The sequence below is a fragment of the Ursus arctos genome, unplaced genomic scaffold (genome assembly GCF_023065955.2).
Source record: "Ursus arctos isolate Adak ecotype North America unplaced genomic scaffold, UrsArc2.0 scaffold_21, whole genome shotgun sequence".
Classification (NCBI taxonomy): domain Eukaryota; kingdom Metazoa; phylum Chordata; class Mammalia; order Carnivora; family Ursidae; genus Ursus; species Ursus arctos.
In genome coordinates this window covers 13433476-13447140 of record NW_026622886.1, presented here as the reverse complement: position 1 = coordinate 13447140, position 13665 = coordinate 13433476, and the positions used below count along the sequence as shown (strand labels likewise).

Genomic DNA, 13665 nt, shown 5'->3' with positions numbered 1-13665 from the left:
CTTAAACACAGGCATCTCATCTTATAAATGCTCACTCTTGTGAGATTTATGATGGATTTATGCTCAATGAATTCTGGCTGCTAGGTCCTTCTTCCTACGGTACTCATTCAGTGGGTACTGTGGAAGTCGCTGTGAATGAATCATTGTTACAGAGGCAGCTAATGAATCAGGGGAACATGCAAATGGTTCTTAGAGGTGTGGGCGAAGCTGGGCCTGGCCGAAACTGTCAGCTACAAAAGATGCCTTGGAGTAAGAGAGATGCACGAACAGTTCCTTTAAGGCAAAAGGAAATGCCTTGGGGTCCTGAGACAGACCTGCAATTGTGCATTTTCAGTCTAATTCCTTTCATGCTTGGACTTTACCACTCCAGGTTCCCCATTTCTCCAGGTTGAGGACAGCTGGAATTCTTTATTTCAAATGCCTTGAAAACTATTGAGAGTTCATCTTTTTATCCTTTCTGTTGTACCAGGATTTACTGATTGGTCAATTTATCTACATTGTACAGACTCTGCCGTATATGTAAATTTCATCAAAACTCAATCCTTACCTCCATTTTACAGTAGGAGAGCAAGGGGCCTACCTCCTCCACTTCCTCGGCCCCCACCCCGATTCCAACCATGTTCTAACATGATGCAGCCACAGACCTAGAAATAAGGCAAATCCCTAGCGAGTGCCATGTGTGGAAAGACAGGAATGTTGTTCTCACAGGTGTGTCAGAGTAAAATTATGACCATAATGATGATAACCATAAAAAGAGAATAAAGTGTATATGGTGTCTACCACATCCCTGCTTCCAAAGGAATTCATCTGTTTCTGCCAACAACTCTTAAGATAGATTATGCTATTATTTCCACTGCATAGAAGAGGAACTTGAGGCACATTCCACTCCTACAGATGGGACAACATCCACAGGAGGTTATGTGGCCATGGCAGTAAGACCAACCAATTCACCAGGAAAAATGGAGTATGAAAGCTGAGAAGGGAAGTGCAGCCCCATGTGGCAAAGCCCAGATTCCGAGTCAGGCAGAGCCTGAGCCTGGCTTCACCCTTTCATGGGCTGTGAGACCTCGAAGGGCCTCACTTCCCATCTGCAAAATGCAGATAATTAAAGCACTGATTTCAGAGAGTACTAAGGATGATGAGAACTAACACAGTAACACACTGCATCCTTCATGCAATGGGTGCGTATAAGTAGTTGTTACCTATTTATTCCTCCACTGGCTATAAAGTAACAAGGTTTCTATGATTTTTAAGAAGGAAGAGTTCTGGCTCTGCCTCCATACTAGGCAGGCATGCATTTTCCTACTTCTGCTTCCTGCAAACATTCTGAAAATATCAGCATTAATATCCTATAATATTTCTGTAGTTCTGACTATAATACAGCTGACTGTTAATGATTGAAGTTCTGTGGATTTGTTGGAAGTTGAGCTAAGCCCTTTAAATTCTTGTTTAGTTTTGATTTTGGGGCTTTTACATAGAAAGCTGGGGCTACAAACACAATGGAAATGGAAAATTCACATACAGAACACATTTATGGTTTTGGTACCCAAAATATTCTCTTTTATTTATTTGATTAGATTTCACCCCTGGCCTTACTTCCAAAACTGGGATTTTATTTTATTTTTTTTTTAAGATTTTATTTATTTATTCGACAGAGATAGAGACAGCCAGCAAGAGAAGGAACACAAGCAGAGGGAGTGGGAGAGGAAGAAGCAGGCTCATAGCGGAGGAGCCTGATGTGGGGCTCGATCCCATAACGCCAGGATCACGCCCTGAGCCGAAGGCAGACGCTTAACCGTTGTGCCACCCAGGCGCCCCCAAAAATGGGATTTTAAGTAACCACAGTGTCCCTTACAAAAATGGGCTTTTGTTTACATAGATGCTGAGAAAGCATGGCCAATGTGATAGTCACTATCACCAATGAAGCCCTTTGAATTCTTTTTTATCAATTCACTATGCATTTAATGTGTTTCCAACAACAAAATTAAGTATTAGGGAGATAAGAAAGGAAATGAAAGATCCCTGTCCTTGTTCAGTTGGGAGGGAAAAGAAATAAAGATACACTGAGACAAATGGAAAATAATTTTAGAATAATTAGTGAATAAAGAGTATATTATCATGTGGTCCAGAATGCCAAGAGAATAAGGGAAGGGAACAGAAGGGAAAATTAGCTTTGGGAATCCTCAGAGAAATAACAAAAAGATAGACCAAGACTGACAAAATAACAGTAGTAGTTATTGCTGTAAATTATAGAGCTCTATTACATGCAGGAACTGTGCTTACACTTTACCTAGCTTAGCACCTTGTTGTTATCTCACAGATGAGGACACCAAGGCTGACAGAGATTGAGGAATTGCCCAGATTACACAACTAATTAGGTGTAGAGTCGGATTCCAACTGAGGTCTACCTGACACAAACACATGCAGAGGATGAACAAAAGGTCTGTTGGGGAGAAGCTAATGGCTCTTCTCAGTGGTGGAAAGGTCAGAAGTGGAAAAGAGAAACAGCTGTAAAACAAAGGGGGCCCCCCGGGGTGCGCTCAGGGGAGGGAAGGAGGAAGTGCCCACTGGCAATGGCTTTGAATGCAAACCGAAAGAGCATAGACCTAACCAAATAGATAACAGAGACCCTCTCTGGTAGAATAACAGGATGAAACACAGTTGTGGCATTAAGTAATCCTTGCAGCTGTGGGAAAAAGAGGCTGGAGGGCAGAGAAACTTGTCTGCGGGGAAAGCCAGGAAGAGGTCCTCGGGCATTAGGCAACAAGGACCCTGTCCAAAAGATAGTATGCCAAAGAAGCTGGCTTCTTGCTCTCTGTATTCTGATATCCGTGTGCTGTAACAACTCACCCAAAGCCAAGGGGTCAACATTAGATTTCCATTTCTGCACTCAGATCTCCGAAAATAAAATGCTTTGGCCGAGGGTTTTGTCTTCTGGTTGACGCTGGCACTATGGATCCTTTCCATGACGTGGTGAAGAAACTAAAGCATTTCCCTCGATGCCATCCAAGGGACATTTGTTTCACCGCATCTTCAAACTACATTGCACCCTGCCATGTTACCTTCTGCCATAAGGTTATATGTTTTCTCTCCTTTGGTTTTATAGTTTTCTCACTCTTCAGTAAGTAGTAATGGTTATCTGAATGAAAATAGGGTTTCGGTGTTTTTGTTTTTGTTTTTTTTTTAATTTGGAGTTTATACCCAGCACACACACAAAAATTAGTGATGGAAGGAGACATTGCGGCATCCTGACAGCCCTGCGTTGCTCCTTTCTTGATTTCATTTGGGGTGCAGTCCATTCTTCCTTCTATGTTCATTCCAGCCTGCCTAGACTACACACAGTGATGACCTTTGGGCTAAACTGTTTGTTGAGAGCTATTTTCCTCTTTGCTTGGAAAGAGCCAGTTGTAGGGAAAATAAGTAGAAAATCCTGGATCTGGACAAAGACAAAGCTCCTGGGATCCCACATGTGCTTGTAATACGAAAGCGTTTCTTTGATATTTATTTATCAAGCAGAAAATAAGTTTAAAAGAGATTACCTTCATTAACTGCCACTTCCTGCCCTGGAGTAGGAGAAGCTGATTCACGCACATGGCACTAATTCCCAGTTCAGGGAATCCGTGGGGATTCAACGGGGGAAATTCCATGCCTTTTGGTCATGGGATATGCCTTTAGCTGCTTGGACATAGTATATTCTTTAATAGAAGTTTCTTTCATAGAGTTCACTGCCAGACTGCTCCATAATTCTGGATATTCAAAGCCAGGTGTAAACCTCAAAATGAAAGCTGTCAAAAATTTGGATAAGTGTAGGTAGAAATCTCCTCCACGGGGTGTCTGGGTGGTTCCGTCGGTTAAGTTTCCAACTCTTGATTTCGGCTCAGGTCATGATCTCAGGGTCCTGACATGGAGCCCTAGGTCGGGCTCTGTGCTGGGCATGGAGCCTGCTGGAGATTCCCTCTCTCCTTCTCCCTCTGCCCCTCCCCTCACCCTTGCGCTCTTGCTCTCTCTCAAATAAATAAATAGAAAATAAAATGTTTTTAAAAAGGAAAGAAAGAAATCTACTCCAGGTATGTGCACTCCCAGAAATGACCGGGAGAGGGGTTGATTCCGTTTCCCAATGAGCAGTGGTTTGCCTCCAGATAAAAGGAAACTCTGCAGAGCCCGAGTGTCTCATCAGCATTCGGGAAGTATGTCTCATGGGCAGGATGATGTCAAAGATGCTGCCATGTCCTCGCTCTCTGGGGAAAGCGGGCTCTCGCTTACCCGGCACCACCCTCACCTTAGGCTCTACAGGACGTGAGGACTTCAGTCCGTAAGGGACACGCATGCCACTCATTGTGTCTCACTTCATCCTCTTTGCAACCTATGCATTTGGGATAGGTGTCATGTCCACTTTTCCAGAAAAGGAAAACAGGTTCAGTGCCATTAAAACCCTGCCGCCTGAGGGGATAACTAATTGGCAAGGACACCCCAGATCCCCATTTTACCTGTGCTCTGTCTATCAGTATACCATGGAAATCTATAGAATCCCATTTCGATCCTCACCTCACACCATACACCAAAAGGCAGTGTGTCTTGGCCGTAGGTTGATGCTTTTCCTGCTCCATCCCTCTTGTCAGTACAGGTGAGTTGGCCGCCTGGAGTTGAGTGCAGTGTTAAAACGCAGAATAGCGTTTGTCTGTGAGAAGTGAGACTAACTCTTCCATTATTCTTTTCATTTCTAGAAAATGAAGTGTCTGCCCCAGCCCCAGCCCCAGCTCCAGCCCCAGCCCCAGCTCCAGCCCCAGCCCCAGCTCCAGCTCCAGCCCCAGCTCCAGCCCCAGCTCCAGGTGAGTAAAAACACAGCTTCACGTGTTTGGGCCGCAAATACAGAACGTCCATCCCAGCATGATCTGGATGCCCCTGAAGCTGTGAGTGTTAACCTAACTCCTGTGGAGAAGTGGGATGACCACACTCGTCCTAAGTTTATAATAGTAATAACGGTAGTAGTAATCATAATAATGCATTGTGTTTATATAGCCCTCTCATGTTAACTGATTTGGATGGCATGTCATACACTTAGGAACCCCTTCTAGCGATGCCAAAGTTGGTGCTGTGCCCGTGTTTTATTGTTGTAGAGCCTGAGCCTCCAAGGGGATGAGGGATTTGCAACACGTTTTCACACAGAGCAAAGGCAGACAAAGCCCACATCTTTCTGGTGAGAGTAGGGAACGCATTCCAGCTCAGTCCTGGAAGACAAGCCGCCCCCTGCCCACTTGAGCACATTATGTCACCAGCAAGCACCTGGAGACACAGTTCCCAGGACCCTTTGGGGCCTTCTGAGGCACCACTCCTCCAGTTCTTAGTACCCTGTTGTCCTCCAAGTGGCAACAAAAAAACAAGGAGTAAAGAGTCGCAGGGAACTCCTCGATGGGACAGGGGACCGCTCAGCGACAGTGGGCATTACTACTTCACACAACAGGCGGAGCCCGCTTTTGCGTTCACACAGACCTAAGCAAGAGAACAGGGTTGGAACTCTAAGCAGAAAACATTTCCCTGGATTCTGTTTGCTGACAACCAAGTAGAAGATAAAATACAGCTTGGAGAACACCCCAGGATAATACAACCACCATATTGAAACACAGGGCAATACTAGGAGAGCCTCACGAGGCCGCCTGTGATTTAATGCAGGTTTCTTGAATGGCCAATATGGTGTGAAGGAAAGGGGTGAGAGGTCACTGTAGACCACAGTCTAGGTGAAAGCAGAAACTGCCAGCCTCAGTTGCTGGTGATCTTTTTGCACAGACATTTATGAGGTGATGATGAAGCTCTTCCATTCTGGAGGTCAGTTTCAGGAGGGCACTTGGAGAAATCTGTTCACAGGACCCCCTTTGTGCAGCTGAGAATACTAGACGTACACGCTCAAATCCCTTACACAGTATAGAAGAATATTGCTACGTGTCAAAATGAAGGAACGAGGCTCAGTGCCATGTGAGTTCAAACAGGGACATGCTCGGTTAAGTTTTCTTTTAGCCAGTATAGATGTGTGACATTCTTCTTAGGATGTTCTTCTTTGGTATGTTTTCCCTTTGCACATACCAATTTATTTTTGACAATATTGAGTACACCGAGAACCTGCAGGCCATTATAGACATAACCTTTCCCTTCTGTTCTTCAGATCAGTTGCTGTCCCTGGGCCACTCTCAAGTTTCCCTTAGTATGCCATAGGCCTATTTCATATTCATGGTATAATACTGACCTACTGTGGCTAAAACAAGTCTGCTCCCGAACTCTGCTAAAATAGTTATTAGTTAAGTGAGATTCAGATCTCTGTTCACCAATCCAAGAAAGAGAGAGAATTCATGCTTAAAACTATTATTTCCTTCTATATCACAAGTCAGATACCATTTGCAAGTATCTAAGTTAACATGATTCTGGGCAGAGAGAAGCAAGCTAGATGGTCTGTCTCAGCTGATGAACTTGGATGTTACTGTTCTCGGGTTGCGTTTATTGCTACTCAACTCAACCTAGAAGATTAGTACGTGCACCAAAATATTTTCCTTGAAACTACTGTACAATTACAGATTTTATACCCTGACTCATTACTATAATATTATCGGGAAGTCCAAACAATGGGAATCATTACACGGGTCAAGCTCCCTTAAAAAGTCAGTCCCTTTTGGGGTCTAAAATGAAGTGACCCATATTTTATATTCAACTTCCACCGGCATGTTCAACGTAGTCCCAGCATAGCTAAGTATATTTTAACAAAGTCTCTACCGCACGTTTCTACATACACTTTTTCCAAAGTGATCAGATTTATTCATTGCTTTTATTAAAAGTTTAATGTGATTCTACATGATCATTCCCAACTTCATAACTCCTGTATAGCATAATAAATAAACATGTAACATCATTTATGATCTCTTCCGTTGTCATTCATTTCTTCTCTCCCACCCTCCACCCATAGCTCATCACACAATAAAATGCTTTCTTTAAGACACTTTTAAAAATGTGGTTGTACTTTCCACACAGAACTGAAAAAAGAGAAGGACGCCGGAACTACACCAGCAAAAGGTGAGTTGGAGGAAGGGAAGATGAGGCTGAATTCAACAAAATTAGAAGCAGAGAGAGGTCAGTAATGATTGTCATGGTGGTCCCATAGAACGTCTCTGCATTACCTTTCATCAGCGTGGTTTAGAGTTCTTCTTTTGCGTCTTATCTGCATGACCAATCAGCATAATGAACGGATCCGTTTTCATGATAAACATTTCCAATAGAAAAACAACGATGATAAAAATATCACAAGCATTTGTTGAGATGCTGACAAATTAATTGGTAGTTTACAAGTTACGTGCATAGGAAGGAAAAGAGGTGTCTGGTCTTTTGGGGATGATGCCAATTTGGGAAGTTATTTGAATTACACATAATTTTTTAAAAAACGACCTGTTTCTGTGTTACTGTGTGAACGGTTCCAGGTTTCACTAGTAATTTTGAAGGCTAGCGTCTCATTTCGTAGCACTATGTATTTACATAGACTTATATAATGGTGTGTACATATTGACAGTACAACCTTAAGCACACATCATGTTGCTCCTTATTGAATTGGAAACTCATTTATCACTATAATATTATTCTATTTTTACTTTATATGGAGATATTCCAGTCTGAGAAAATGAATAATCTTTATCATGTACTGCTGTAGATCCATGAAATATTCATTCCTTTGTTTCCCCATGGAGGAAGTCATTGACATTACTGACCAACTGTTCTAAGCTAAGGAGCATTACTCGTCCACAAAAGAAAGTTTTCACAGAGGTAGATTTGACAATTCTGCTTATGTGTTTGTATTGTTATTTTTAAGTGTTCGTATTTTATTTGTGAATTGAATCAGCTAGGTTAAATTTTGGAATAACCAATTATTTCCTGACTGCAATAAGATGTTTCCCTTTGTTTTGGATGCTACTCAAAATCATGCTAAGTATCTCTTTGTTCTTACTACGTCATATTTAATTACCTAATTCCTATGACATTATTGTCTCCTATAGGTTAGAAAAATACCTTTTTCTTTCTTTCAGTACACAAGACCTCTTTTCTTCAGCCAACTTGAACTTACACTCTCATAAATGAACACATAATGTTAGTGCACTCACTTTGTCCTTGACCTTCATTGGCTCCCATGGATAGTAACATGATTACTAATCCTGGCCATGTGGGCTACAATCTGAAGGTTATTTGCTTATGGAATGCAGACAGTGCAAACTCCTAGAACTCCTTCCATGAGATGGGTTCAAGGATGTTTAGACATCCTGGCTGAAGCTATTGTAACATTATTCTCTACAAGGCCAATGGCATACACCTCTGTTTCCAAATTTGGAAAGGCGGTTGGACTAGGCTCTAAGGCTCAACCAACAAAGTAGATGATATAATCCCAGAGGGCAAGCTGCCAGTGTTTAAACAAAGCCTGAGCATGACCCTTAATGTGAAAAGTCATCATACTATATTCGGATGCTTAAATGAGAAAATGGTTAAAATCAACTAGTCAACCAATCAATAAAAACTCTTTTCTATATGCAGAACACAGTATGATGAAATAGCAAGGCCAGATGACTAGGGAATCCTGAAATTAGCCTCACTTTTTCTGACATTTGCAGAAGTTAAGCAAGGCAGTGGCCACAGGCCCAGCCACATAAACCACCATGTTTATATTTGCTCTACAAGACTAGGAAGCAAATCAGTTTATGATACAAAGTGACATCCCTAAATAAAGAAGGTAGGTGGTTGGAAGTTATTTCCTAATACACAGTCCTCTTCGACTATTACTCATTTTCACCAAGGACAGGGAAATTTCAAAGAAAGTGCTTAATTAAAAGGTGGACACAGTTCACAGCTATATATATTTCCCTGGCTGAGAAAGAGGGCTTGCTTGAGCATAAACGAGATGGACAGGTGCAGCAAGACCTGTTCTGCAGCCTTGACCAGAGTGTCCCTCCCTGCCCTTTACCCTCCTCCAGCCCTCAGTCCATCTCATTGTTCTTTAACCAGTCAATTCAGGTTCCACTCCTCTGTGCAGCTTCCGCCTGACTGTCTTAGCTCACTTTCATCTGCCCTTCCTCCTCCTGATTTCTCTTGGACCTATTGCCTCTGGTGCTAAATCACTCTTTTCTCCACTTAATCACGTATTAGTGGTTCCCTCCTTTCCCTAACAGGCTGTACATTTTCTGACAGTCAGGCACCATGTCTTACCACGTCTTTGGTCCCCTTAGCTTATTTCTTCCAGTGTTTGGCAGAGATCTCCTAATAAATCTCCTAATAAATCTCCTAATAAATACTTGTAGAATGAACGATTGCATTTCCAGGTGGGCTTAGCTGTTGATCATATAGACAGTGATCATCTGCATAGATTTGTATTTCCATTTACCATGTTTGCTGCACAGGAGTATGAATACCCCATGCATACTCTTCGTCATGAGATTGAGGATGGGCCACTGGTGCTGTGTATTCTGAGTGTTCTTCCTCAGAACAGAAGGATGATTTTTACTGTAAGGCCAACTCACTTCAAACTATTGAAAATGGTCATGCCTGGATATTAGTACATTTTCAGTGCCTTAATTAGTCCTCTGTCGAATTAGCTGAAGTATATTCAATTAATAGCTCTAAGACTGTCACTAGCAAGAACATTATTCACAGAAGTGTAGACTTAATATTTTTCTCAGATTACCTGAATCTCTCTGCAACAATCTGGAAATGTTCTAAAAAAAATTTTAGATGCAGAATGTTGTTTGGTTCCTATATCAATCTTATAAGTAGTGTTTGTGGTTAGATTTGCCAAATTTTTCACATTTACTAAGGGTCTCTATCTGGGAAATAGCTGATTTCCCAGGAAGGGGTTTTCATATATGTTTTTTAATTTGCTTCCTTGCCTGTGGTGTTGTCCATGCAGCTACCCTGCTCCCTACCACTTCCAAATTTGTCATGGAATTGAAACAATAGAGAAATGTGTGTAACCAAACAGCAATACCAGAAATTAGATGCACAAATCCCTTTTAGAGTAATCATACTGGGAATCAATGTCCTCATAAAAACAATGCTGCCATGGCTTAGAATTCATCCATAATAATACAGGTGGCAAATCAATGGAGTACTAAGTATTGGTTCTTCTTTTGTATATGCTCAGGGGGACCAAAAATCTGTCTTTTATTCTAATGTCCATTTATTCAGCAAGTTTTCACTATGTGTTGGCTCTGTGCCAGGCACGGGTCTGGCTGCTGGGTCCTGTGGTCCCGGAACCAACTTTAGGGAGCTTTGGAGGGGAGAGCGACCATCAGCAGAGGACAGTTTTGGAAGCAGACAATTGTCACGGAGGGCCATGTGTAGAGAATAATGTGGGTGATCAAGTGGGATCATACTTCTTTTGGTCGGCCAACCTTGGTACATGTGAACACAGGGTAATGAGACTGGGTCTCTTCTCTACCTTAACAATTGACCTTAAGGGAAGTTCAAAACTGGTCTTGGGAGTGGTTCCAGATGTGTCAGAGCATTAGAATCAGAGACTACTTTGAAGAGCAGTATTCATTTAAATGCCTAACGTCTGACATTTAAAAACCATTTTTTTGCTTTTGCATCTTCATAGTTTATAATCTCCATATTTCGGTAAGCCCAACTGGGATATTTACTGCTTCTTTTTATTTTTCTTCCAGAAAAATATTTGGTTTTGGTAATCACTGCAAGTGAATAAAGACTTATTTTCTTTTTCCAGGCATTAACATTAATATCACCACATAAACTATCATGAATGAACCTTATGCATATTAAAGATCTCACATAACTTGAGATGAAGAATCTTTCATTTGGCATAAAAGTGGTTGGCAGATGAGGAAGTGAATCAGCAGAATTTCCAGCAAGTTTTCTCCTAAATGATATGAAAATTTTTAAATTAAAAGAATGATTAATTTTTTTTTTCTTCATTTAGATCCCTTTTCTGCAATAGCATTATTCTGGTGCTTTTTACTCACGTGCTAAAATTTTTTTGTGCAGTTTTGCCTTTAGGTATCAGACAACCAACCATCGAATGGACTTTCTTTATGCTTTCTAATTACATTGCTTCTTTGTAATGATCTTTGTTAAAAGCTAACGTTACCATACTTTTCAATTCTGGGACACAACCATTATAAGTTGCAACATTGATTTAATAGATTTGGAGGAGAAAAAAACTCATCAAATATATGTATTTACTGTAGGATGAATCCTGATTTTAGAAGCATCAGGGTGTGAAGGCATGAGCTTTTTCATTTAGAAAGTATGATAAATTAATCAAATGCATCCAAACATGATGAATTCATGTTAGTGTTGATGCTCTCGGCTTCCATACGTGGTTGTTGTTGCTGCTGTTGTTATTTTGGTCGTGGGAGCCAACGTTTTCCACAACTGATTTCTCTGCTTGAGGATTTAGAACTCGGTCACAGTCAAACAAGGTATTATATCAGCAGTTAAGTGAGGTTTGTTGAGAGTCACATATATTTTAATTTTATGTACTTTTTGGTCTTTTCAAAAATCTTTTTAAAAAATCTCATCAATTGTCCCAAGTTTGTGTGACTTAAAAATTAATTTAGAAAGGCAACTTAAATCAACCGTAGGTAGTAACTATTTTATGCCAAAGAGAGTAAGTAGAATCGTAAGAATCTACGATTCGAAAAAGTTCTACTGTCTCTGCAGTTCTGTCCTTGCATTCCAGATTTCATGTGTGCCTCCCCCCCACTAAAATCCCAGGCTTGTAATATGAGACTGAGTTTCTTCTCTACTTTCCAGGCCTTCTTCTCTGGGAACTTCAGCTATTTCAAGAATCATTTTTATGGTTTTACAAATGCTATTTTCCCGTGACTTAAAGACAAGTAAAATTCTGCTTCGGTAAATTTCCCTTCCATGAGCTAGAGGAGAGAATTGCTGCTCTGGTCTGTGGTCTTCAGATATGCTATAGTCTAAGGAGCCAAAAACAGATGTTTTTCATCATCACGGTAGTCACTTGTAAATAGAAAGAAAGAAAATATGACTCACATATTGTATTTTGTCCTTTGTTTTGTTTGAAAATATCCTTTGAATGATGCCATGCCTTTCATATATGTGTTGTTGAATTAGGCACAACCCAGAAGAGCTGGATATTCAGTTTCCCTTCTAGGAGTAGAACCGGTTTTCCCACAGTAAATAAGAACAATTAGGCCTTTCATTCTCATCCAATTCAACCAGATTCAAGCAGGCAACTTTTTCAGAATTTAAGGTCAGGATCCAACCCCTTAACTGTGTTTCCCAATCTAATGGGATGCTAGGACCAAAGCTACTTTTCAAAGGGACTCAAAAACTTTGCCCCTGGTCGATTATATTTTCTAGCGCTTCAGTCAATTTGAAAATGTACGTATGATGAATCGCCAATTGAGAAGTAGCTGCTGTTTGGAAGTATCATTGGTCATCCAGAGTATCCTTTCATGATACCTTTGAAGCACTGCTTTAATCCGTGGTGACTTCGTAGTCTCAAATAATTGGAAATGTCCCTCCAAAAGTTTTTTTTTTTTATTTTGTTTCAAGTTTTTATTTAAATTCCAGTTAGTTAACATACAGGGTAATATTGGTTTCACGAGTAGGGTTTAGTGATTCATCACTTCATCTAACACCCAGTGTCCTCACAATAAGGGCTCTCCTTAATGCCAGTCACCCAGCTCGCCCATCCCCGGCCCACCTCCCTCCATCATTTAGTGGGCTCTGAAACTACTCCACCTGTCAAATTTTTGCTTAACAAGTGGATTCTCCTTTCATTTTAGTTTCATGAAGCTATGTAAATACTCTTCTCTCAACCATTTTGCATTCCAAACAATTAACTCAAGTCACTATGCGCCACGCTCAAAACAGACAAGCGACCACAAAACCTGCCTAAAATGAAGGGTTCGTTTGACTCAAAATGGTTCTAGCGTCTACTTTACATATAATAAAGGAGCTGCGTTCTAGGGTTTGGCTGAGGTTTAAAACTTCATTTTCAAGAATTCTGACAGGACTTGGAATCAAGATTCTTTTATGTATTTCAGTAAATAAAAGCCTTTGAATAGGTTACAAGAATAAAATACTAAATACTGAATTAAATGCGTGGCAAATAATATAGAAAAATCTCAAGATATTTTATTTTTGGTTATGTAAAATTATGATTATTTAACAGTGTTCTGGAATAGCTCAGACATAACTATACTTCCCCAAATGCATGATTTGGTGGAATGTAAATGGATATTCCAGGAGAAAAGGATAGAAAAATGAACAAAGTTTGGGTAAGACTAACTGCTGGGTCATTTTTTGGTCTCGACCCCTCAATGCCAGAGCCCATTAGCACACAGAAGCCTGTGTGATATGTTTTAGTCAGTGCACACCCATACAATACAGTAAAATACACGCATTTAACTTTATTTAGCTTAGCATTTTCCAAGCTTCTTTGACCCCAGAAAGTTTCCTCTGAAGAATCCCAAATCCCACAGTGTTCAAGGAATCCCCTCTTGGATTTCAAGATATGACATTAAGTTTCTTTACATATTACATCTGTGATTTTGTTGAAAAGTAATAAGACATATTCCTGGTTGGCAGTTTTAGAAAAGAAATTTCAGGCTAGTAAATAATCTTTGTAGTAAATATTTTAATAGATTATATAAAAAT

The 13665-nt window shown here is 40.6% G+C and overlaps 1 protein-coding gene across 20 annotated transcripts in view; it reads left to right on the top strand.

Moving 5' to 3' along the window:
- MYBPC1 (myosin binding protein C1) overlaps positions 1 to 13665 on the top strand; it is an 83829-nt gene that overhangs the window by 12173 nt on the left and 57991 nt on the right. For all 20 annotated transcript variants that reach the window (XM_048218199.2, XM_048218201.2, XM_048218209.2 and 17 more), the window contains exons 2-3: positions 4725 to 4829; positions 7015 to 7056. In XM_048218199.2, coding sequence (XP_048074156.1) covers positions 4725 to 4829; positions 7015 to 7056 — 147 coding nt within the window. The remainder of the gene's footprint in view (positions 1 to 4724; positions 4830 to 7014; positions 7057 to 13665) is intronic.